This window comes from Boleophthalmus pectinirostris, unplaced genomic scaffold (assembly GCF_026225935.1).
Source record: "Boleophthalmus pectinirostris isolate CB_2022bp ecotype Guang Dong unplaced genomic scaffold, ASM2622593v1 HiC_scaffold_5, whole genome shotgun sequence".
NCBI classification, from domain to species: domain Eukaryota; kingdom Metazoa; phylum Chordata; class Actinopteri; order Gobiiformes; family Gobiidae; genus Boleophthalmus; species Boleophthalmus pectinirostris.
In genome coordinates, this window is record NW_026571404.1 from 14,708,474 (window position 1) to 14,733,029 (window position 24,556).

At 40.7% G+C, this 24,556-nt stretch overlaps 1 protein-coding gene across 4 annotated transcripts in view; it reads right to left on the minus strand.

Annotated features, from left to right (window-relative positions):
- fgfr2 (fibroblast growth factor receptor 2) overlaps nucleotides 1-20,965 on the minus strand; it is a 59,049-nt gene extending 38,084 nt beyond the window's left edge. For 2 of the 4 annotated variants that reach the window (XM_020933558.2, XM_055162642.1), the window contains exons 1-4: nucleotides 20,422-20,965; nucleotides 17,856-18,091; nucleotides 3,947-4,204; nucleotides 3,320-3,394 (exon numbers count right to left, since the gene is read on the minus strand). In XM_020933558.2, coding sequence (XP_020789217.1) covers nucleotides 3,320-3,394; nucleotides 3,947-4,204; nucleotides 17,856-18,021 — 499 coding nt within the window. In that variant the 5' untranslated portion in view covers nucleotides 18,022-18,091; nucleotides 20,422-20,965. The remainder of the gene's footprint in view (nucleotides 1-3,319; nucleotides 3,395-3,946; nucleotides 4,205-17,855; nucleotides 18,092-20,421) is intronic. The other 2 variants (XM_055162643.1, XM_055162644.1) reach the window with 2 other exon arrangements.
- Between the last annotated feature and the right edge of the window lie 3,591 nt (nucleotides 20,966-24,556).

The window sequence follows — 24,556 nt, forward strand, 5'->3', positions numbered from 1 at the left end:
AGACTGAGAAAAGACTGAATCCAAGCACCTTCAAGACCGAGATAAGACTGAGTCCAAATGCGGTTGAGCCCTATACGAGACCAAGACTGCAAAAACCGTCTCGAGGAAGGTCTCAAGCCCATGACCGGTCTCGAGTATTACGACACTAGGGTCTATATTTATCACGTCTATTTTCTTTGCACTACTGGTAAGTTTTTTGTTTGTTTGTTTTTGGCTGGACATTTGGCATAAAATATAGACCAAGAGGATTTGTAGATGATAGGAGGCAGATTGTGCACTGCATTGACTTGAATTACATTGTATTACAATGTGATCACAATGTATGTTCCAGGACTTTCATGATTTTTTTTTCTATAGTAGATTAGTCCTTATTGCATTAGTCAAGACTGAGTAGCATGTTTTCTGAATACTTTTTAAGACAGTCCACCTCGACATAGACAGATGAGGTGTAGACTAGCCCATTGCGAAGCTGTCTCTTCTGGACGACCTCTGACCCTGTAATGGCGGTCGGGTCGGAGGATGAAGCAAGGACTTGAAAGGTGAGAGAGGCAGTTTCCCAGGCTCTTCCGTCCGACAGGGCACTTCTTCAAACGGGACAGTACCCCTCTGCCTCTCTCCTCCTCGCCCTCCAGATGCTCCAGATGGGGATGAACTCTCACTGCGGAGCCCCCCCATCCGGACCCTCTTCTCCACGGCTGTTTGTCCTACAGCTGACCGGGGGTGAGCTGAGGTTATCTGACTGCGAGCGATGACGTTACACTGCTATTGCCGTTTCTAAGTTAAATGTTTCCAGGTTGAGTTGTTGCATCACATGGTGCATTGTGAGACTATATAAGCTATACACGAAAAGCAAACACTGAATAAACAATGCACCTGAATGACTAATAGCAAGCAATGAAATACAGTGACATTAATATATTTTTACTGGGCTTGACACTGTAATCACTATATCAACTTACGGTTCAATATATGAAAGCTGGAACAATATATTTTGGGGCTCAATATTTAACGTGTGTATTTCTGCTAGTTTTTTTTTTTTTAATACGGAAAGATTTGAGCTCTAGAGGGATGAAAAGCTAATTATTTGCTCATTCATTTATTATACTGATACTGTATTAAATGGTTTAACAGAATTATCCTGCTTTATATTTTTATTCTGTCTGCAGCATAAAGTAGTTTCAATATTATTGTTTATCGTGATATTCCTCTGTGGCAATATATCAGGCTTCAAAATTTGTTATCGTGACTGAATTTATACCATATCGTGGCAAAATGTGGCAAAATAATGCAATTTCATTTGAATGCAGATAATTTGGCTAAAGATTTTACATCAGATGCCCTTCCAGACCAGCTCCTCTTAATTTATCCTGACTTTGGACTAGCACAAACTTTATGGCTACAGTTTTGTCCAAAAATGATAAATTCTCATATCGGCATATTTAGTTTTACAGCAATTTCCTCAAGTCAATGGAAGTACTTCAAAGGGCTGAAAATCCCACAAGAACTAAAGTATACAAATATATACAGTACTTAAATTGTAGTAGTAGTCCATTGTACTATCTATTTACTTTAAGCTAGAATTGTCAAGGGTTGAGAAATACATTTCAAAACATCAAGTCTATGGGCCAAAGCTCCACGTGGCTTTTTAAACTAAATGACATCAGCCCCCTCCTGACGGTGTCCCCCCTAAAACCAGCCTCCCTCTCATCCGATAACACCACTGCATTAATGACGCAGCACAAACTCCCCAGACCGCCGCCTCTCCCCAACCTTTGCTTTTTCAACTTCTCCTCAAAGCCAAATCAAAACGCTTTGTTTTGCTCTCTGGCCCTGTGCCCTCCGCCTATTTGAAGTTTAGAAAAAAAAGTAAAAGTTGAATATATTTTGTATCACGCCCACATACACCCACCTCCTCCTCGCTCACTCCAAAAGTCCAAGCTCTCAAAACCTCTGGTCACGATCCAACTTTACCCCTCCTCCTACTTTTCAACTTTTTTTTCCAAGTTACATTTTAATAATAATCTAACTTTTGACTATTGAAAAACACATGTGAGCTCACAAACTGCCAGAACAGCTTTCTCTTTGTTTTCTTGCTGGATCTTTTCCCTTTCCACTATTTTTTTCTCCGTCAGTCTTTCTCTCTCCCCCATATTTAATGGATTTCAGGCAATTACAGTCGGCCCGTAGTGGGGGAGGAGACCTAGCGTGTGGAGAATTTTAACAAGATGTGGAAGCCCTCATTTTGACTTTCGAGTGTGTGTGTGTGCATGTGTGTGCATATTCGGGTGCAAAGCATGTGTGCACGTGGCTATATAAACTAAAGGCTAGCGTTGAAGTTAGCAGGCGAGGTTTTGGAGCTAGAAACTTTCTCTTTCTCACACACACAGAGGACCATCAGGTGGGTAACAAAGGTCCAGATGGGTGTCTTTTATAATGGATGAGCCCAGCTGACTGCATGGCTGGCTGGCTGGCTGGCTGGATAGATGGTTGCTTGGCTAGGCCCCATGAAGCCAAACTACACGAGAGACGTTAGCTAAAGGAATGTGAAGAATCCCTATATTCCCTGGAGGACCGCGCCTGGGAGACATACACAAATCCACACAAACTTCACAGCAAAGGGCGAGACTGGAACTCAACAGAATAGATGTAAAGAGCAAGCCATAGGTGACAGTTAACGCTTATGAACCACACTGTCAGGAGAAAATTGCTGCATGTTATTATGATTTTTGCTTCATGTTTTCATAGTTACCCAGCAACCAAAATGGTAAATTTATGTGAATATCCTGCTGTCAAGTGAGTTTTCAGAATAAGCTATTTAAGGGTGCTTTCATTCACTTTCACTTGGTTTCTGGTTCTGCTCTACTCCTGGTTTTGTCCTGGTTTAGTCCTGTTTTTATCCTGGTTTTGTCCTGTTTTTTCCTTGTTTAGCACTGTTATAGCACTGGTATAGCACTGGTATAGTCTTGGTTTAGTCCTGGTTTAGTCCTAGTTTAGTCCAGTTTTTGAATCAAGCAAGTGTGAAGTCTAAAGGTTTGGTTCATATTGTTGTCAGTATCATACCTTTTTATACCACATGAAAGCACCTAATTATCATATGGCTAGTGATTGAAAATGTAAACACAAATTCAATAAAAACAGAGCAGGATTACTACTAAGCAGCATGCACAATGTAGCCAAATGCATTAGCGGACGAGACACTGCCAAAGCGAAACGAAGCACATCAGAGAAGCAGACGCACTCTTGAACACAGCACATTTAGAATGAGGGCAGGACACAGACTAGTCTAACTTCACTCAGAGTTTGGTCCCTGGATACTCACTTAACTGCTCACCGTCGCCCCCTGTGTCCTCCGAGCGCTCAGTATCGTCCTCATCATCCCCCGACGAGATGGCATCTGCACAGAGCAACCAGGGTTACTGCTGCCGGCGCTCACACAAGCCCCTCTGCTAAAGCTAAAGCTAAAGCATGCACTGTTCTCAAATCACTCAGCACTGACCTAATGTTAAATATCAATAACAGGCCTCACAGTTGCCCTTCATGGTTATTGTTTAATCTCTCTTAAATCAGGCTGAGGGTACATCCTGGGCAGTCAGAGGTCAACACACGGAGACACAGACAACATTCACTCACATTCACCAGGGACACATTTAACGGACCAATTCTCCTGGACATGCACCTGTGCTATGTGTGTTTTTGGACAAACGCTGAGGACGAACAACAGCAGTAACACATAAGGGACATACAGACTTCACACCAGTAATCACGGGCTGCCCTGACTCCTCTTAGCACTTTGATACAAACATTCACTCCAACACAAATAGTTTTGTAGCACTATCCAAGAATACAAGTCTCCAAAACACTACGTGCATGGGGCTTCATTAGTTCCCTCCATGGCCCTACCCTATCTCCTCTAGCCCTGCTCTGCACCTGCCTTCTCCTGACTCACCTGTCACATTGACTATGAAGCAGACCGTGTCTGAGCCCACACTGGTGCAGGCGTACAGGCCTGAGTCCTTGGCCGTAGTGTCACGGATCTGCAGCACGTCCTGCTCTATCAGCGTGCGATTGTTGGCGCCCAGAGAGCGGCCATCTTTGGTCCAGGTGATGGTCCCCTTGAGTGGCAGCGGGCAGCTCAGCTTCAGCACCTCGCCCGGGTGCACTGAGCACAGGGTGGGCTTAGATATGTGGTATTTGTTGGAGGCCTCTGCAGCGGTGAGGGCAGGTAGAGAGGTGCACAGAGACAGACAGAAGAGGGGAGGAAGAGACAAGCCAGAGTGTAAGAAACAAAATCACCACATGACCCCATGGATGCAATTCAATCATTGTACGCAGAGGAGCAATACAGAAAGAATAGGCCCACGTTAAATCACCACCTTATCATCCCCACAATCATCCCAAAGTTAAACTCCACTTTTCTGTCACAGTCTATCATTGGTCTGTATGGAGTTAGAGCATGCAGTTTATCTCCCAACAGTGTTTACAGAAAAATCATTGCAGGTGAATATTGAACTGGCCCTTATTCCAAAACACCTTTTCTGATTGAAGCCAAGCAGCTGATGTGTACATTTGTGAGTCAATGAGCCAAACTCCACACTGTTTGTCCACCAGGAAAGAGAGCAGCCAGAAGACCAAGCAGTTTTCAGCAGGGCAGAGGGGGGAGGAGAGAGGGTCATATTTTGGACTGTACGTTTTCGACCTGACCATAGCCTGACCCCACTGCTTTCCATCGCTTTCATAACACGGCCATGGAGGACTTATAACCCCTGCACAGTATCCAGCGGCCAAAGCAGAGTCAGCGGCTCAGTGTGACTCCAAAGTGCATAAAACCTTCACATCTGGGACTGAATCCAAGTGTGAGTTCGCATGTGTGTACAGTGTGTCGTCTGCATCGCAAAGCCTGCATTACGAATATATGACAACACAGCTCAAGGCAGAGTAACGTCCATCCAAATTTTTACCATTAAAATACATATGTCCTAGAAATATAATATGCACTGGATTACGCAGTCCGTTGTTTTGATTAAAGGTCCTATATTTCACAAAATGGATTCTTTTGAGCTTTAAGCCTTTTTTGAATGTTGTTGTCTCCCCAAAAACAGACCTGGACTTGTGTTTTGTTTCATTCACACATGTTTGAGTAATCTTTTATTATTAGTCTGTCTACAGCCCCAAAGCTCAAAACGCTCTGTTCTGCCTTGTGATGTTATGAAGCGGTGGTTTTCAAGTGAACAGCTACTTTTTGTTTGCAGTTCAGTCGAGAATGGCAGTTCCAACACTGAAATTGTCCAAATGATTGTAGTGGTGAATGCAATTTAAAAGCACAGTGGAGCGTTTTCTGTTTGAGAGAAGAACACAGCCTAAATATGGATTTGTCAATGAAACAAAACACAACTCCAGGTATTATAAAATTGACAAAAAAAATTGCGTAACATGAATATGAACCCTTTAAGATGAATCAGCAAGTGTTTTGGGGGTACATCCAAACAATGACCACTTAGGCTAGGATTACACTAACGCCAAAACCTGGTTAACCACTCTGCCATGTTACACAATAAAGAATACCATAACATTACAATATAACTATTAATTATGTATTATGTAGCTCTGTTTTATTACCCAAGTACCTCTTCATATCCATCAATTACTATCAAACAGCTTCTCTTTACAATACAATTCAGTGCAAGCGCGGAGGATTAGAGTAGCTTAAGCGCCAACAATAAATTAAATAGAAAGCTGAGGCTAAATCTAAGTTGCTAGTATTTCTAGTATATTTTTGTAGTAGCAGTAGTACTTGGGCTGGGCAGTTATTTGAATATGAATCGAGGTCGCAATGTCATGTCAGTAAAATGTGATTTGTAGCAAAGGGCAGACTTTGAAATGAAAGAGAAATTGGGCGTAAAGAATTTGTTTAATGGTAATGATCACAAGCACGTATGCTCCAAGGACATTATTTTGTTTTTGAAAAGAAAAAACAACAAACAGAAAATCCAGATTGATCAATGTGACGAAAATAGTGATTCATTTTTCCCCATGTCGCTCAGTCCTACGTAATGCTATGACACAATACCACAACTACAGTACTCCTCTGTGTATACTAGTAGTCGTACATAGAGGCACGAGCCAGTGATTGAGGCGTGTTTGTAAGAGTTTAAATGTCCCCCGTGGGCAAGTCAGCACACACAGGTACAGTCCCTGCATTGTCTCCTATCCGGAAATAATTAACCCTCTCCACCGAGCACTAAGACCGAGAGGCTGTGGGTGGCCTGGCGATAAGGTGGAGCAGGGCTGATTGATGGAAGCCTTCTCAAATACCTTTTAAGGCATGATTTTTCAGACCAGACGCTTTGACATTACAGGCTCCAGACTTGTGTTCAGGTTTGGGGCATGTGCAGGGAGAAGTGTGGGTGTTTGGCATGGGAGTGTTATGAGAACTGGGTGAAATATGGCCCTAAATGTTACGCTGTCAAAAAGGGTTGAGCGATAAGAGATTTGTGGGAGTTAGTGAAGGGTAGGTTGAATACAGTGTCTTAAAAGATTAGCAATTGAAAAGGTTTTAAGATGGTAAATATTGAGTTGAATGGGGGAAAAGAATATTGATGTGTTATTATGTTTGCTTATAATTTGCCCTATTGTGTTACATTAGTCCAGTTTTCACCAAGAATTCCTTGCCAAATCCTTTGATAAGTGTGTATCAGTAATGCATTTGTTGACATCTGTGAAACTTTCCTAGTGGGACTTTCCTTTACAACCTGGAATATTCCAGTATGGCATTAAACATCCAGCATCAATTTAGCATTTTATCAGTTAAAGTTGTTACTGTAGAAAATACCTTATTAACCTACTTTTACAGTGAGCAGATGAATTTAATAGAATACCAGCTCGAGCGTCCCCCTGGCTTGAAAATCTCAGTGCGAGTATCATTCTCTCGGCAGGAACGTCTCCCTCCTCCCGAGAGAGGACATTCTCGTCGGCTTTTAGCCAGCCATGTCACGCACTGTGATGTATTGAGTTAGAAAATCTGCATTCTATATCATAATAAAATGAAATGTGAGTGTACCAGACGAAATGTCGGGCCTTGTTTATGTCATTTTACCGATCTTCCTGAAGCGGCACACACATTTTTTCTGTCTGTAATATCAATATAATCCTCATTTGCTTTCAGAGGCTAACTATGAAATCGTATTTTAAATCATTTTTTCTTGTTGCCCGTGTCTTATAGCAGCCGTAACTGTTGATTTGGGAAGAAATATTAATTATTTCTAACCTGCCACGAACATAATTTGGAAGCACACACAAGACACAAGAAACTTAAAAAGCAACTGAATTTGTTCTAAAAATCATTCAGATTCACTTTTAGGAATGTCTTATCTATGTATTTCATTGAAATAGGTAAGATAAAATCCTGAGATAGTTGTGTGAATTTCCAACTTGGGGACCTTCCGGCCAGGGAGACTTTCCAGCTGATTCCTGTTTAATACCAATACTAATATTGAGGAACATTTCAGGCAAAGAAATAACATGTCCATGGAGACAAACAGGTGGCTGTCCCTTCATGAGAAAAGTTACATAGTTCTACTTTAAGTTATAGTTTTGTGTGTAGAGACAGGTAAGAATACACTCACTTTTATAATACCTTTTTCTTTTGGGGGTTTTGTCTTATCTAAACACTACTGCTATAACTACAAGCCTATAAATGTCTGTAAGTTGGAACATGCGATGTACAGTTTCCATCTTGTATGGGTTTATTCCAAGACCATATATTTCAAAGTGACTAAGCAATGCACCACCTGGATTTTTCCAAATACTCTACAAGCAGCTCTAGTCTTTTCTGCTGTCAGCACTTCCTACACAAAACAAGGAGCTTTACTGAAAGACGATCCAGCCAGAAAAATGTTGACGAGAAACTGTTTTCACTGTCTTCTGTTAGATTAAAGAACAACATGCACGTGTGAGGAGCATCTTTGTCCCATCACCATCTGTCCTGCTCCGTCAGCTCCTCCTCTGTCTCCTGTCCTCCTTCCACTGTCTCTCTCTCTTTCACTCCTCCTTGCCCCTCCCCCCACTTCACACAGAGAGACCCCCCCGTGACCCCGAGACCCCCGTGACCTGACCCTGACCTGCCCAAACCTGTTGACACCTCCGACATGCCCGATTCTTCATGGGAAACCTGTGAGGAGCAAGAACAGCCCCGAGACTACGACCTGCAGGAGGATCTACACAGGAGTCTATGTATGTGTCTTACTGTATGCTTTTATATTGTTTTGTTTTATTTGAAAGCACTTTGGTCACTTTGGCGATGCTGTGGAGGACTGGAAAAGCAATTGTCACAGCTAAAACTTGTGCTCAAATCCAACTGTGTGTTTATACTACTAATATATTTACTAGTATTTAAGATTTGTTTAAAAAAAAAATTGAGATTTAACTCAATTTCCAGTATCATAACGTGGCCACAATTACCAGTTAAACCTCCTTCCTTGACATTTAGATGAAAAAGGTGCCAGTTTTTGAGAATATAACGTAAGTACAAAACTTAACCACATCCGTAATATGACAAATAACGAATAATTTTGAAGCAATAAGACTTTAATTGCGGTATGACCCAATTATGTCACTATGTGGTAAAAGACAAAACACTGATAAACGCAGTTCTCAAGAAATTGTTTCCAGTCCTCAATAAGTAAATTTGGTAAGGAAGTGATGGCAAACTGAGTCTACTAGTACAAGCGTGAATGCCATATCTATGTACTTATCTATATATTTATGTTACTTCTTTGGTAAATCTGTCTATTCTCTCCTCTTGTCCACCGTCCTCTCTAGAATCCATTACACCAAACTGAGCTCACATAGCGTCTTGTCCTCTCCTCTCAGAGCTGTTCTTCTGGGCTCCACGCTGAGCTAAAGACTTGAAACGCTCCACTTCAGCATTTTCATCTCAGAGTTTCAGCCGCCGCGGGGTCCTCCTTCTCGTTCACAAGTACTTTTCCTCCATCTCTATCAAAGCGCTTCTCTCACTCTCCTCCTCCCCTTTTTTCACTATCATTCGGTCTCTATCTGTCGCAGCTATTACACATGTCCGTCAGGTGTGATAAGGCTGCCCACTCCACACACAATCTCATCTTTCACACCATCTAGGCAGAAAATAATTAGTCTCGCAGCCCAAGATGGAGGAGGCCATTCTCATAAGCGTCTTCACATCTGCTCGGTCTGTCCTGCCGTCTGTCAAATCACTCAGAGATGACAGGAGATGTTGAAAGTGCAGTGCTGAAGGCCTTGTTTTTGCGCTAAAGTGTTTTCATCGTGCACAGTTTTGGACAACTTTTTTATGCTTTTATAATGACTACATCTTTTTGGAACAGTAATTTAAGATGGATAGTCTAATAGTTTAAGATTGTGAAATATATTTTTGATATTAATGATGTTTCAGCTTCCTCTTACATGCAACATTTTGATGACTTTTTTATTTCCCAATGAAAAATTATCTCAGTTTAAATTGTTTATCAGTATGGCAATGGCTTTTATAGCTTTCATTATTCTGAAACATAGACTGTATAAAGAAGTGGACTAAGGGAGTATGACGTAATTCATAATGTTTGGCGCCAATCAAATTAAGCTGTCGATGGTAGAGGTTATAGCGAATTTGGAGTCAGTTCCATTATAGGACTATATTCACAGACAAAACAGCTAAATAAAAACATGTAGAGCTGGTTATTATGAACATTTTAAGACCAAAATAGACGAGGCTCACTACAGCAGTTAGAAAAAGAGAGTTGACAATTTTCAGGGTTCCCACACTCATGGAAATCTTGGAAAAGGCATGGAAGTTTATAAATTCAATGAAAGGTTTGGAAAAATCATGGAATTTTAGTATCTCCTTCACGCAACTACAGCGTTCTGTTAAGTTATCATTAGGCTATTATGATTATTTCCGAACATATGCGCCTTTTGTTTAAAAGAGACGTTAATAAATGCACTGACAGTTTTTTGAATGTTAAAAAACTATAATACCAAACCATAAGGTGAGTGGAAAGGGTTAACATTTCATATTTAGCTCTAAAAGTTTGCTCAATTCTACACAGGGTGCCGTAAAATCATGGAAAATTCACTTTAGGTCATGAAAAATTCATGGAAAAGTTTTTAAATTTTGCCAGTGAAAAAGAGCGGGAACCCTGATTTTTCAGTGTAAAGTCAATTGGAGCCAATGGATCCAGATGCGCCTCCTTGCTCAATTCCAACCTTGAACATGGCGCGTTAGCTGTGCCCATTTTTATATACAGTCTATGTTCTGAAATCCCTGGGTAGAAATCTAAAATTAAATCGACAGTTTATCATTATCTGAAAGCCTAATACCAGATACAAGGCCAGCTCTATTAACTTTTCATGGGTAAATCAGTAACTTCTAATATATGAATAGCATGCTGGGTAACTGTGGTGCTGGGTTCAATCTCCGGTCAAGTCATAGTTTCGTGGAATTTTTTGTTTGTTTTATTAAAAGTGACTCATTGTTAATTGAGTTAATAAGTTACAAAATGCCCACTACAACTTTTCTTTCTTATTTACGTTATCATACAATAGGCAATATGCTTTAAAGGTGCACTGTGTAGCTTTTCTGTTTGACGATGTGCTTGTCTACATGGAGGTGTTATTGTTTTGCCTGGAATGTTCCAAAGTACAGCTTACCTACGTTGCATTAACTAAATCTGTAGTGGTTTAATTCTGATAAAATACCTTTTTAATGCCTCACCTCTCCATAGATCTGACCTGTGACTTCACCTGGTGATGTTATCTGCTTTTCATCCACCAGAAAAGTTGCACAGTGCATCTTTAAACCTTTACATCATTGCAGGTTTTGACCTCATCGCCTTTCTTTTGTAGTAAGTCGACATTTTTTTCCTCAAATCTCCCCCGCAGAAGCCCACTTCATCTATAAATCCGCACTCTCCTCTCCTCCCTGTGGCTCTGCTTGATGGGAAAGGTGGACTAAATGTAATGAGTGCCATCTCTCAGACACACGGCTAAATCACATTAAACAGGGCCTCAGCCAGATCCTGCCTCTGCATCCTGCTCACGTCTCCTCATCCTGGGACTTAGCGCTCTTTTTGTACTCCCTAGCTCCTCACTGATGTCTGTGTCCTTTCTCATTCAAATCCCCCTTTAGTCTTTTTATGATGACAAAGGAGCTGTTGCATGGACTGGCTCCTGCTGGTTTCCATGGCAACGACCCCAACTCCCATGACCCCCCCCCCTCCATCGCAATACCCCCATGTCCTGAACCCAACACGACCTCTTTGGGTTTTATCAGAGAGACCCCTTTGTTTGAAAACTTCTAACTAGACTTCGAATTAGCATTTAATGTGTTTTATATCGAGCTACATATCCATTAAAAAGACACGTTAAAGATGAACGGTCTACACGAAAATGCTTTTATAGACTATTTTAATCATCAGTGGGATTCTGTTGTGTTGAGAATTTGCATCATTTACTATTTGTTGTAATTTTGTAATTTAAACCATTCAGTTATTCATCAAAAACATACTTGTGTTGTGGTTTGTTTCATTCACACATGTTTAACCAAAAAAAAAAAAAAAACACACACACATGCACACAAATCCTGCATGTTTAGCCTAAGTTCTCAAACAGAAAACACTCTGTTCCACCTTGTGATGTCATGTGGTGATACAGGAATTTCTCAAGTGTGTTTTTAACCTCCAAACACCTTCGCCAGAATCAATAATTAATTTTAGCCAGCCCTAGAATTGATACTGGACTGCAATTTCTGCTGAAGTAAATGTAAAAAGTCACTGTTAACTTAAAAACTACCACTGGATGACATCACAAGGTGGACCAGAGCATTTGGAGATGTAGACTAGTAATAAAGGGTTACTGAAACATGTGTGAACAAAACACAACTCCAGGTCTGCATTATAACATGGTTTAAAGCGCTCATTTGTGCAATATAGGATCTTTAAAGGACCATTACGTAACTTTTCCTGCTGGTGTCCTTTTACCTGCTCATCCATTAAACCCTAACAGACTCAAAATAGACTCAAACGGACAAACATAGCCCCTTATCAGGCCAGTGTGTGCCGTGAATTGAATTTTAATCAAGATTAAGATTCAGTCATTTGATTGTCAATGATCAGCTCGGGTCTGGAGCCAGGAATGTCAGTAACCGCAGTCTGGAGCAGAGTTCAGATGTTTTGGCTACGTTTATGTGATGACGGTTTGAACAGAAGATGAAAAAGTGGCGTCGTGTCTTCACTTTTTATTCCGTGTTTAGACAAGCGTTTTCAGGAGGATATCTGCGTACATACAGTGACGCAAAAGTGTGTGGAATTCAATTGTGTATGCATGCCAGGCGGCTAAGTGGTGATGTATGTGACGTAAACGCGTAGACGACGTGAGCAGATCTGACCAGAGTTTTGCGTCTTGGGCAATGTAGACAGAGACACTACAGCGGAGCGTATTCAACTTTTGCACTCTGGAGGGTAGATTCAGATTTTTGCGTTTTTAAGCTTCAAAAATGCCGTCACTGTCTAAATGAAAGGCGCTTCCGATAAAATATTTTGCCGTTTTTACCTGCAGGCGTTCTCGTGTAAACAGGCCCTTGGAGGAAGAATTTTGACACATTTATTTTTTTTATTGCCCTGATTAAAATCTGTGTTCAGGAAAAGATAACAAAAAGACCAAATCAAAATCACATTATAAATCAAGCGATAAATCTAAAAATATTGCCCACTTTCAGACCACATCTCCCTAAGTAAACAGCCACGGTCATTTACACACACATGCATTGACTCCCTGTGAACTTTTTAGATTAACACCAGTCTGCAACAGGCTAATAAAACTGTGTGTGAAGGTCATATATCAGGTCCAAGTGCCCCCAGGTCACACCAGCAGCCCTCCTCTCTCAGCTTTGTGCATTTGTTTAGAGCTCAAGTCCACTCACACATACATACTGCGGGCTATTAACTAGCCAGCTGACACTTTTATACTTTTACAGCCCTGCTCCTACTGTGTGGATAGACCATTACAGATGCAGAGATGCCTTGACTTTCCCACCTTGGCAAACGAAGGATATACGCACTCGGATGGTGTTGACTTTAGTTTTTCCGGGTAAGGGGGCAGTTTGATGTGTGTAAAAGCACTTTTACTCAGAATTCCCATCAGCAGGTTATATAATGTTTGTATTGTATGACGTTGTTTCAGCTGATTAGTTGGGATTACTATCTTGTTTTGTTGCTGCTGTAGGTTGATGGAAGGTTCAACACGGCCCCATTATTACTTAAGCTAAGCAATTTATTACAGTCAGTGTGAAATCATAGTTTGAATTGTTCTTGTTAGTTTAGTTTAGTCCACTCCTTTACTACTCTAATTCTGTTCATCAAAATCTGTTATACAACTTAAACTTTTATTTAAAGGTACAGAATGTAACTTTCACCTGCATGATTCTATGGAAATATGATGTCAAAACCTCCTCCAGGTGATATTAAAGTCAGTTCTGTGGAGATGCAAGCCCACTCAGAGTAAAAACATCTTTTTTAGTGCAATAAACCAAAATGAAAGCTTTTATTTGAGCCTATTTTGTGGCTAAAACATTACATTCTGTGGCTTTACGTCATTCAATCTACCATAACTTTTATTCAAATCAGATGAAGTATCATTTTATATTTGTTAAACACTGATTTACGCTTATAGTCTTAAAATCTATTTGCCCCATTTGGGTTTATGAGAATTTTGGCAACGCATTTCCCCTCATCTGCTTCCTATTTCACTGTTGTCTCGCTATCCCTCACTTATTCCATGATCTATACAAAAGGGTCAAGCGCATTATATATTAAGCCAAAGTAACATACTGCAGACACACCTTTTAAGCTGTCACCATTGTTATGCAGCCCGGGGTAGTTAAATCACCAGGCAAACTTTCAACAACATTGGCACCGATACAGAATAGGCAACAATAGCTCTGTTATGGACAACTAAATCCACCGCACCACTACTGTTACAGCAACCACCTGTAAACAAACGTACACAAGGCCACCAGGCGGGCAGCAGGCGTGGGCCCCATTGACACTGATATGCAATCTGATGGATAGACAACAATTAGAGCTCCCACACGCGGTGCAGGGTGGCCAGGGCTCCGGGGCAGGGGCAGGAGAGGGGGGCAAACTAAACTAAAAGGGGGTTAAACATTCACCAATCTGTCTTGCTAAGATCACAGTGCCCTGAAGCAGCTGATCGGAAAGAGAGGAGGAGACTTGTGCACGTAGGTGGAATAGAGTAGAAGGAAAGGTGAGAATTAAGATAAAGTAAAATATTCGGTTTATATTTATGGACTGGTTTAGGGATAGTTTTAAAAGCTGTTATTTCAAGTTATCTGTGAATAAATCATACTAAATACAAAGCAATAATAACACTTATGATATGTGCAGTCTAAAAACGTATTACTAAAGAACATGAAACTTTTCTAGTGGAGGTTCTGCTCCCTGCTTGTCATAATCCAGATGTTTCTGCTTTGCCTGCAGTGTTCCACAGTATGGCATTAACTTTAACTTAAATTATCTCCACGGGGACCAGCAAGTGACTTCACCAGTCTGAGTTACAGGCCAGATCTGTGAGAATGCATGTTTTTAGGGTACACTTATTAACATCTAACTACCCGCTAATTAGCAGAGTTGTAAATGGTTAATTTGTCATTAATTAGTATTTATTCAGCACTTATTAATGTCTAATTCCTCATAAACTTATTCTGCTATTAGTTATTTACAAACACTTTCCTATTAATAAATTTCTTATTATTGCTTATTAATATGATAGTAGGTCATTTTTGTTCATGAATTATGATTCTAATAAGCTTTTGGCACAAATAACTAAAAACTAAATTTCTTCTGCTTCTAATCCTTAACAACACCAGCTTATTAGAATCATAATTCATGGACAAAAATGGCCTTCATCATACTATTAAGCAGTAATAAGGAGCGTATTAATAAGAAAGCGTAAAAATCTAACTAATAGCAGAATAAGCTTTTGGGGAATTGCATATTAATAAGGGTTAAATAAACACAAATTAAAGACAAATTAACATTTACAATATGCCAATTAGCAGGTAGTTAGATGTCATTAAGTGTTTCCTAAAATAAAGTTTTACCCATGGTTTTTGTATGTATTTTTAGCAGTCAAACATTTGGATTAAGTTAAGTTTAGTGCCATACTGTGAAATATTCCAGGCAAAACAATAAAAAGCATTAGAAAAGTTACCTAATTAATTAATTATGACAATTAAATATAGAAAATAATTTTAGAAAATGTACATATATATTTAAAGTAATAACTGAAGTTTACTAAAAGTGAGATAGATCAGTTTGAATGTTGGTTTTAATTGCAGTGTGAACATCTCCATTTAATTCAATCACCTAAAGCTGGACAGGACCAAAATCCCATCAGTCTTTGCGATGCGCAGCGCTGACCCCACATCAGATAAAAGGGGGTCACTCGTCTGTGGTCATGTGACTTCTCCTCATTCTGCTCCTAATCTCCCCTCACCTGACCACACTGCTGGATAATCCTTCCATTTAAAGCACACGAGTCAAATATGCACAAATCCTCTTTTCATGACAATTGTGTAACTTTTTGAACTTTCATGCTTCCATTTATCCGCTGCAAGACTAAACATATCAAACCAGATAAAACATTTAAAGTTATCTAAATACTTTTACTGTCTGGACTACAAAAAACACTCTAAAGCAAAACAAAACAGTTGAATTGTTATGGTAAATCAGTGGTTCTCAAACTTTTTTTTTTTACTAAGTACCAGCTAAGAAAATATTTGTAACACCAGATTTAAACTAAAACAAGAAGTACACCAGGTTTAAACTTGATCTAAAACAGGATTACTTGAGTAATCCTAAACAAGGACTAACCCAAAGTAGGACAGCATTTAAAAATACAAAATTAAACGCCTCTCTATATATTTTTCTTTCTGTTGTTTTGACATATAAGTTGTTCACTGAGTCACCTTTTCTTACACCACCCTGACCACTTATCCAGGCTTAGTGCAGGCACAAAGAGTTATTGTAAACATCTACGCATGGCTTTCTAAATATAGTCAAATTAGTCTTCTCTAATTATCGGACTAGTGTCATTGGACTCTTGGGGCGAGAAAAACTTTATACCAGTAAAACCTGTAACACCATTTGAAAACTTTTGACCTGTAGGATCGCCCAGCGTGGAGCCTAACAGTCTAAGACATCAACAACAACAAGTATAGCTCAGCCTTTCATTAGAACCACAGGTAAACGCAGCACCTGACCCCCTGGGCAAAGGTCAAAACACAAAGGACAAGACAGAAGAGGAGGCGTTAGTGGTTTAAAAAAGTGATTCTAGCTTGCAATTAGCATGCTGATTAAGGCCTGGGAACAAAAGCTTTTCAAGAATGTGCATGACCGTCCATCACAACAAAGTAACAACAGACGGCACTAGTGGAGAGCGGGGAAAGAAACGCTCAGATTGCACGTGTTTTTGCTGAACACGTAGAAATGGCGTATTAAAGTAATTGACTCAGAAAGGGTTGAAAGACGAGTGTTTTTCTCTCTCCTACAGCTTGTCTGCAGTCGGGAAGGGCACCAGCGCAGTGCCAGTACAAACAGTGACCCACCCATTTCACAGCCCATGTCCACCCACACTCTAACATACCACTGTGTACTACTACTACTACTTTACTACTACTACTACTACGAAGACGACGACCATAAGTACTACAGGTACAGACTATGGTGAGAAATGCATGCTACTTTTGGATATATGTGAGCCTTCCCGTCAAGCCCGATGTTATCTTAAGTTTATACGATTTTGAGAATTGATTTATATGATGTTGTGAAAACAGGAAGTTAACTGTAGTATTGTAACAGTTATTTGTGTAGTTTGATAGCATGAAGAAATGCAATCAGTCACTGTCACTCATTTGTTTCCCACGTAACAGACTGACTTTATGTAATCTTTTTTGTAGTGCAGGCGTAGACGAAACAAGATTTCTCAGTTCTCATTTTTATGCTGTAGTCGTAAAGTCAAACGTAACTTAATTTTTACTGCATTTACCAATATATACACAGATTTATTCCGTCTTCTTTCAAGTACTTCCTCATTTCACATTTCCTTAAAGGTGCATTGTGTAACTTTTCTGGTGGAGGGTCTGTCAAATGCTTTTCTCCATAGACATGTTATTGTTTTGTCTAGAATGTTTCACAGTATGGCATTAAACCTTTCTATCTTAATGGAGACCAAACTAGACAGAGAACTAGAAGTTACAGGTCAGATCTGCAGAGTGGCAACCCCGCTCTCAGTCAGAATGCCTGTTTTTCTAGGTATTTTTGAGCTGTAAAACCACTTGTAATTGAATAAATGTAAGGTAGAGCTGTTTAAAGTCATACTGTGAAACATTCCAGGCAGAGCAATGGCATATCCATAGAAACAAGCAGGTGATAGACCTCCAAACAAAAAGTTACACAGTGCACCTTTAATAAAAGCTTGTATAAATCATAATGTCTAGAATTTAAAACTTTAACATAATTTTAAAACTACTCAGAGCTTATCTAAGGTAAAAGAATTAAGAACTGCAAAACGAAGTTACACAACAAAACAAGATATTTCAGTAGATTAAACTGGAGTTTCAATAACAGTTTCACTCAAAACAAAATGTAGAAATCTCAACTTCATTGCAACACAAACAAATAGTATGTCAATGTAACAATATTGCAAAAAAGATTCTATTCTACTGTCTTGTTAAACCTCCCCACAAGAGTTGCTCCAGCCTGCTCCTTTTACTCTCATCCCACTTTAACCCGTACGAGTTTGAGTCTTACCTTCTGGCTCCTCTGTGGTCTCCTCGTCTTTAGCAGCGGTGAGGGGGGGCCGTGCTACGCTGAGCGACAGCAGAGACACCAGAACCAGCGCAGCCAGCAGCCGGGCCATTCCGTTAGAGAAGAGCCATACCCCCCCTCTCCACCTCCCCCTGGACACTGATCCCATCTGAGGGCGTCCGGCAAACCATCAACTGCTGGAGGCGCGGACTGTCACTCACTGGAATTCTGCCAATCACCTACGAAAAGAGAAAGAAGAAGCTGTTAAGTGAGAGTGAAACAAGGATTAACAAATCTATTATGGATAATTTAAATGTATATTCAGTAGTTTGATCACATAATCCGTACACAATGCAGTTTTCAAAATCTAAACTTGAGCCAAATATTTCAAAAACATAGCATTTTCTGTATTTAAATATATGTAGGGCACCTTGATTATGGCAAAAAGCATCTCAATTATTTGTGTCATAATTGAAGCAAAGATTATTTCACGTAATTACTTATAAAGTCTGTAATTTTTTTGTTTTATTTTTGAATAATTCATCTTATCGATTTGTATTTGTGTTAGACTACAAACATTTTCTTACTCACTTCCGAGTCTTTCCTGAGGTTTTTACATTTTCTTTTCTAGCCTGTCCAAACATTTTTCTTAACACTTTCTTGCGTTTGTTGAAATCAAATCCTCCACAGCCCACTTCAGGTCCTCAGCCCGCTGCTTGAGAACCACAGAATTAGCCTAAATCAACAGCGCCATGATCGGGACGGTGTTACAAAATGCTGTCAAACCCGCTGTGCCACAGACATACCGAGGCACTGAGGCACCAGCAACGCATCACTCCTGCCTTCTTCAAAGTATAATTGTAGGCAGTGTGCACTGGTTAGGCTTAACGCAAACTAATTAGCCCGGCAATGCTGCGTTAAAGCGGTCAATCACAGCGCGTAAACCGGTCTCATGTCTGTGTGAGTCATCGCTTATTCAGTGATGAGGGCTTTTTATATGGAAATGTGGGATCAGCCAACCCTCATGCGGTGTGGAATCTGAATACCACTTTATTAGCTTTTCTAAATTGAGAATAAATGAAATACAGGATGGAATAAATCAATTTGGAGTGGGTACTTGCAACACGTTAACCACAATAGAGCAAATGTGTCAATTATATGGATATTATTTTGTTCCCGTGCGCAACAGATGCCTTAAACCTGTTGCTACGTCGCTCCGTCTTTTCTCTTTGCCACTTCAATAAAACGCCACTGCTTTTGAGTTCTTCTGCTTGATTATAAGAGCCTTAAGATTATCACTGAAATGCAACACTGTTTTATTTGGGCCAGTCGCGCTCGCATGTGTGCAAGCAAGCAGACATCTGCGGTACAAGCGCACACCACAGTCTCCAGAGGTTTGGTGAAGTCACGCTTCCCTGCGCTCCTTCTCACTCCAGCTGGAGAGATCGATTTGTGCAACCCGCAAACGCACATGGAACAGACTGGGACTATGAGAGGAACTAGTTAAACATAACCCTATTTAAACAGTTTGAATAATTTATCCACAATACAATGCAGTGCAGTTCATGCGCATTGACATTTTGGACACAGTGATGGCCAAGACGCAGAGAAGTATGACAAAACAATTAATACAACAGCAAAACAAGTATGCATATCACTGGTAAACATACAAACTAAAAAAATGTATATATATTTTTAACAATACATAAATATAAACCAGTTTTTCATTGGCTAAAGATGAGACAACCCAAAGCACATCCCAAACTCTCCAAACGCATGAAGTAGACTATCTGCGCAGAAATGACACAACTATGAATTATATATTGCGCAGCATATGATAAATGCAACGAAAGTAACTATAGCGGATGACAAAAAATAAAGTTCAACCTCTCAAACCTTTGCAGATGTGTCCGCAGTGCCGTTGTGCGTCGTGACAGCGGGAACACACGAGGTTTCCACACAAACACGGTGCACCGCAACTTTCATTTAACAAAAAAACAGCCTTTGAATGAATTTTCTTTGGCACTGATTAAATTCCTATTGAAATTCAAATCACTTGGCTCCCGTTGACAATGGGGGCTCATTTGGAGGCGCTCAGTGATTTAGGGCTCCAGCACCAAGCAGTGGAAAAACAAGTGCGGTCACGGGATAATTGGCAACGTAAATGCGACGTAGAAAATTAAGCCAAGTAATAAATAACCAGGACACTGTTAATGGGGTCTAAACAGTGGTGATGCAAGATGCTGCGTGGTGTTGGTCCTACTGTAAACATCATCGATTCTTTTTTACTAAACACAAATTACTACTTGCCTTAATGTATGCAAGGTAATTAATTAACGACGTTTTAAGATTCTAGCGGGCTAAATGCACATTAATTCAAATTATCTGCGTTTTAACGAAATGAAACTTCAAGCAACTCCGTAAAGTCAACATGGAAAACTCTAGACTTTGATTGTTGCATGTGGCGCTTGCACAAAACGAAAACAAAACGTAATAGTAGTATGCGTAAAAGTTATCCAACTGTGCGTAACCGAGCGTAAATGAGGGACTTGAGGGTTGGGGTACTTACTTGTATGAGCTAAAGTCGTGGAGGTATCTGTTTTGGCATGCACAGATAAGGGAGGAGAGAGCATGGGCTGAATTCACACACAGGAATGCCCCGACTCCACAATGCACCAAAAATCTCTACGACGCGCTGTTCTTTTCGGCTTTTCCACTCCTCCAGCCGCCGCAACAAAAGTGTACACAGGTATAATCCAACTTCTGCTGCGAGTGTAGTCCAATGCCACGCAAAGAAATCCGACTTTTTACGCGTTATCCTTTGGGAACTCTACGGAAAATCTCGCAGCGCAGTCCCTCTGAAACTTTGCTCCTCCAAGTTTCTGCTACATGCCCCGTCTCCACTTGTCAAAGGCGCACAGGGTCTGCAGACTGTGAGAAGAAGGGGAAGAGACCAAAAGCGTGTAGCTGTCCAATGTAAAATGTCATAAAATCCCTGCGATGCGAACTGTCCCCGCGAAACGAGCGTCTTCCGTGCGTCTCTGCGTCTGCCAGCCCTCGTACTGTTCCTCAGACGCTTTGTCAGGTTTACGAGGTTTTTTCTGCTCCTTACTTCTCCACACACAGCCCTCCTCCTTCGCTTCAGTGGGTGTCATTCCCCCACGAGCACCCCCAGTTGTAATTCGAGCCGCTTCCTGGCCGCTCAGCCTTCCTCCGCCCATCAAACTGCAGCGCTGCCTTTGCCTTGACAGTCCCGCGCTCCGAGGCGAGGGCCCCAGCGCTCTGCCCCGGCTCACGCACGGGACACCGTGGTAAGCACGCCCCCCAGCGGCCGGCACATGCAGCGGGTTCAACAAGTGTCCCATATGAGATCGAGCTATAGTGCACATGCAGAACACATGGGGACAAACGCGGGCTAAAAACGATACAGGCCTATGGTTTGTCCCAGGGTGTGTCTGTGCTCGGCTGAAACATGTTCAGTAGGGTATCTCAATAATAACAAACCCCTTTTGTTTTTCTGATACCTTATTAGGCATCAGACAGCACTGATTGAATCCAGCCAACCCCACAGTGGACCATGTTGCCTTACATGCTGTTGTACAGTCTGGTATGGTGGGAAAATGTATATGTATGGCTAAAAGGATCCACTGTGCTCATAGCCTATGTGCCCAGAATAGAAAAGTGATTTCTTACAATTACTTCTCCTCACATTGTACAATCAGTAATAGTCAATATGCATTAAAACATCTGACGCAAGAACAAGATCTGCCCCTGAAAACATGTCTGAACAGAATAATGTATTTTTATTTTATTTTTTTTTCTGTATATTGCAGCAAATTATTTTATTATTTACAGCTGTACCATCAAAAAAGAAAAATATATCATCAAAATAACAAAAATATGTATACTCACAGTACAGGTTGTCTTCAAGAGGTAAGTTAAAACCTTAGCAGAATGTGTCCCTTTCTTAGATTTGTAAATTGGTTAAGGTACAAATGTGAGACACTTACCTGACAGATACATATTAAAAAACTTTATTGCATAAGGCGGGACACCAGTGCGCTTCAACAAACAGTCTGGTCTTTGCCATTTTGAGTAAGGGCCACAGTCTACTAGCCTGATTCATCAGACGGTTTCACTTCGCTCAAAGGTAGGCGGGTACTTTTTTTATTTAACCAATCGCTGCTATTTGGTCGTGACATATGTAATGCAACGCTAACGGGACTAACTTGTATATTAAGCGTTTCCCAAATCCCTCAGGAAGAAGGGCGAGAACGTCTTTCCCCTTGATTAAATTCACCAAACATTCTCTTTGTTCCGGCTTTAAATCCTCAATCTCGAGAATCGTTGCCAACACAGAATGTATGGCTCTTCGCTGATTGGCTGGTACCCGGACTCGCACTTTCAGGGTTCTTGCAAACCATCTAGTGTATTCCAATTCCTGATCGATTCGCTGGAGAGAAATGAAATTGAGCGGAGGCACTAGGTGGCACCAGCCTGGCTACCCCCCATTCTACCCCCTAAAAACCCTTTCCATCAGTCTGCAGGGCCAGTCATGATACAAACTTTTTCAATAACATGACACCGTTACATATATAAATACATGTTAATTCCAAACAGATATATATATTTGTTTATGAGTGCAGAATACCTAAGCCTGCTCTCAGATAGACCCCCTCTTAGACGCTATGTGAGTGTGACTGCATTTCTCAACAGTGAGAGTGCACAGAGGCCCCCTGTCTCTGCCCCCCACCGCCTCAAGCTGTCGCCTGCATTGGTTCAAGTGCTCTCAGTGGCAGAAGAAACTTTTATTTTTGGTGACGAAGCCTCCTTTTCATAAACAGGGGAAGGGAAACGTTTCTATTCATCCTCAAAAGAACGACTAACCTCTTTTTTCTACCCACTCTGAATGAGGCTGTTTTTCGCCTGTGCTTTCCCTCTATTTCTACCTCCAGCAGTAAAACTATCCCCATCGCACCAGCCCTGACAGTTCGGCCACGTTTTGGGGGGGAGAAGACACATTTTTCAAGGGTGACACAAAATACCCCCTACTGTTTCTCTATTTTGCTTTATTCCTCGCGCAACATAAGTCTATTTACAATCCTCTAATTTATTTTTACATCACGACAGACTCAGAGCCCTTCACCGAGGAATCCATCAAACTCATAGCCCCAATTAATTTCAACCCCCTTTCTTGCTTTATCCCTCCACTGCCCCAAAAAGAAGGAAAAGAGAAGAGGCAGCCAGAGGAAGTGACAAGTTAATAGCTAGCAATCAGTGTCCTGGATGAGTGTATTGATTAACTGTCCATAGAAATCTTTGGAATAGTCAGAAGGCGTCTCCAGCGTTAATGGGAGATACGTGTTAATAGGTGTGGGTCTAACTTAAGGTGATGGCAGGGTTAGGGGTGCTGCGTGGCCATTAGGAGACCCCCTGCTGCTATGATAATGGAGCAGGCATCAAAATGAGCTAATCAAGAGCTGGCCGTTAGATGCTTTTGTCCAGTGAGACCGCAGCAGGCAGGATAATTGTGGATTTTCAAAGTGCTCTTCGTTTGTGAATGGAATTTCTGAGTAGATCGCTCAGATGAAACAACAAAGCTGTCTGGGATAGCTGCATCTCTTTGTTAAATTACTTTCGGGGAGTTACTTTGTGTATTTGCAAATACGTCTTCAGCTGTATCTATCTCCATCTCTGTCCAAGCTTAGCGGAATAAAACAAAATACAAAATCTACATCGCAGTTTATAACAGTTTTTCACTTTTACTCAGAGGTGGGACCAAGTCATGGTTTTTGCAAGTCTCAAGTAAGTCTCAAGTCTTTGACCTCAAGTCCGAGTCAAGTCCCAAGTCAAATACAGAGAAGTCCAAGTCGAGTCTCGAGTCACTGGCCCATAAGTCCAAGTCAAGTTCAAGTTGTCTGCATGAGCTTCAAGTCATTTCAAGTCCTAAAACCAAAGTACCAAATATAGCTTAGATTTTTGCAATTTATATGCATTTTAAGATAAATTATACTTTAAAAGTCATGGTATATTTATATGTGAGTATTTATATGAAAAATGCAATTTTTTCCTTTTTAAATGTCTTGACAAGATCTTAGTGCGAATCATTACAGTCAGAACAGAAAGAATTCAGATTTAAAAGTGCTAAATAGCAGCTATTTTTTCATGTAGTCTGCAATGAAATGGAAGGATGTTTTATGCAGCTCCCTCTGTTTTACTGTATTGTACTGTATATTACTGTAGTACATTTGATGATACCATCTCACAGTACTTCAGTTACATTCAAAGTAACAAACAGAAGTGGGAGGGATATGTTCCAGTTTGTTCCTGTAAAATTCAGCACTGCATTTATCAACTGAAAAGAGAAAAGTATTTTCTAAAAACATTTTTTTAGGAGAAGCATCAAGTCTTCTCAAGTCACAGGCCTCAAATTAGAGTCAATCCCACATCTTTCAAGTTCAAGTTGAGTCCCAAGTCTTAGTCCATTTTATCAAGTCAAGTCTCAAGTCCTAAAAATAATGACTCAAGTTTGACTCAAGTCCAAGTCACGACTTGCAAGTCCCCACACCTCTGCTACTGATACTTTGCACATGATGTTGTCAATATTCCCTTCCCTGGAGGTGTGATGCTAACTGTAGGCTCTGCTATGTCTGAGGCTGAGCTTTTTTAACACAGTCTGACCAGAAAGAGCTGTTTTAGTAAGA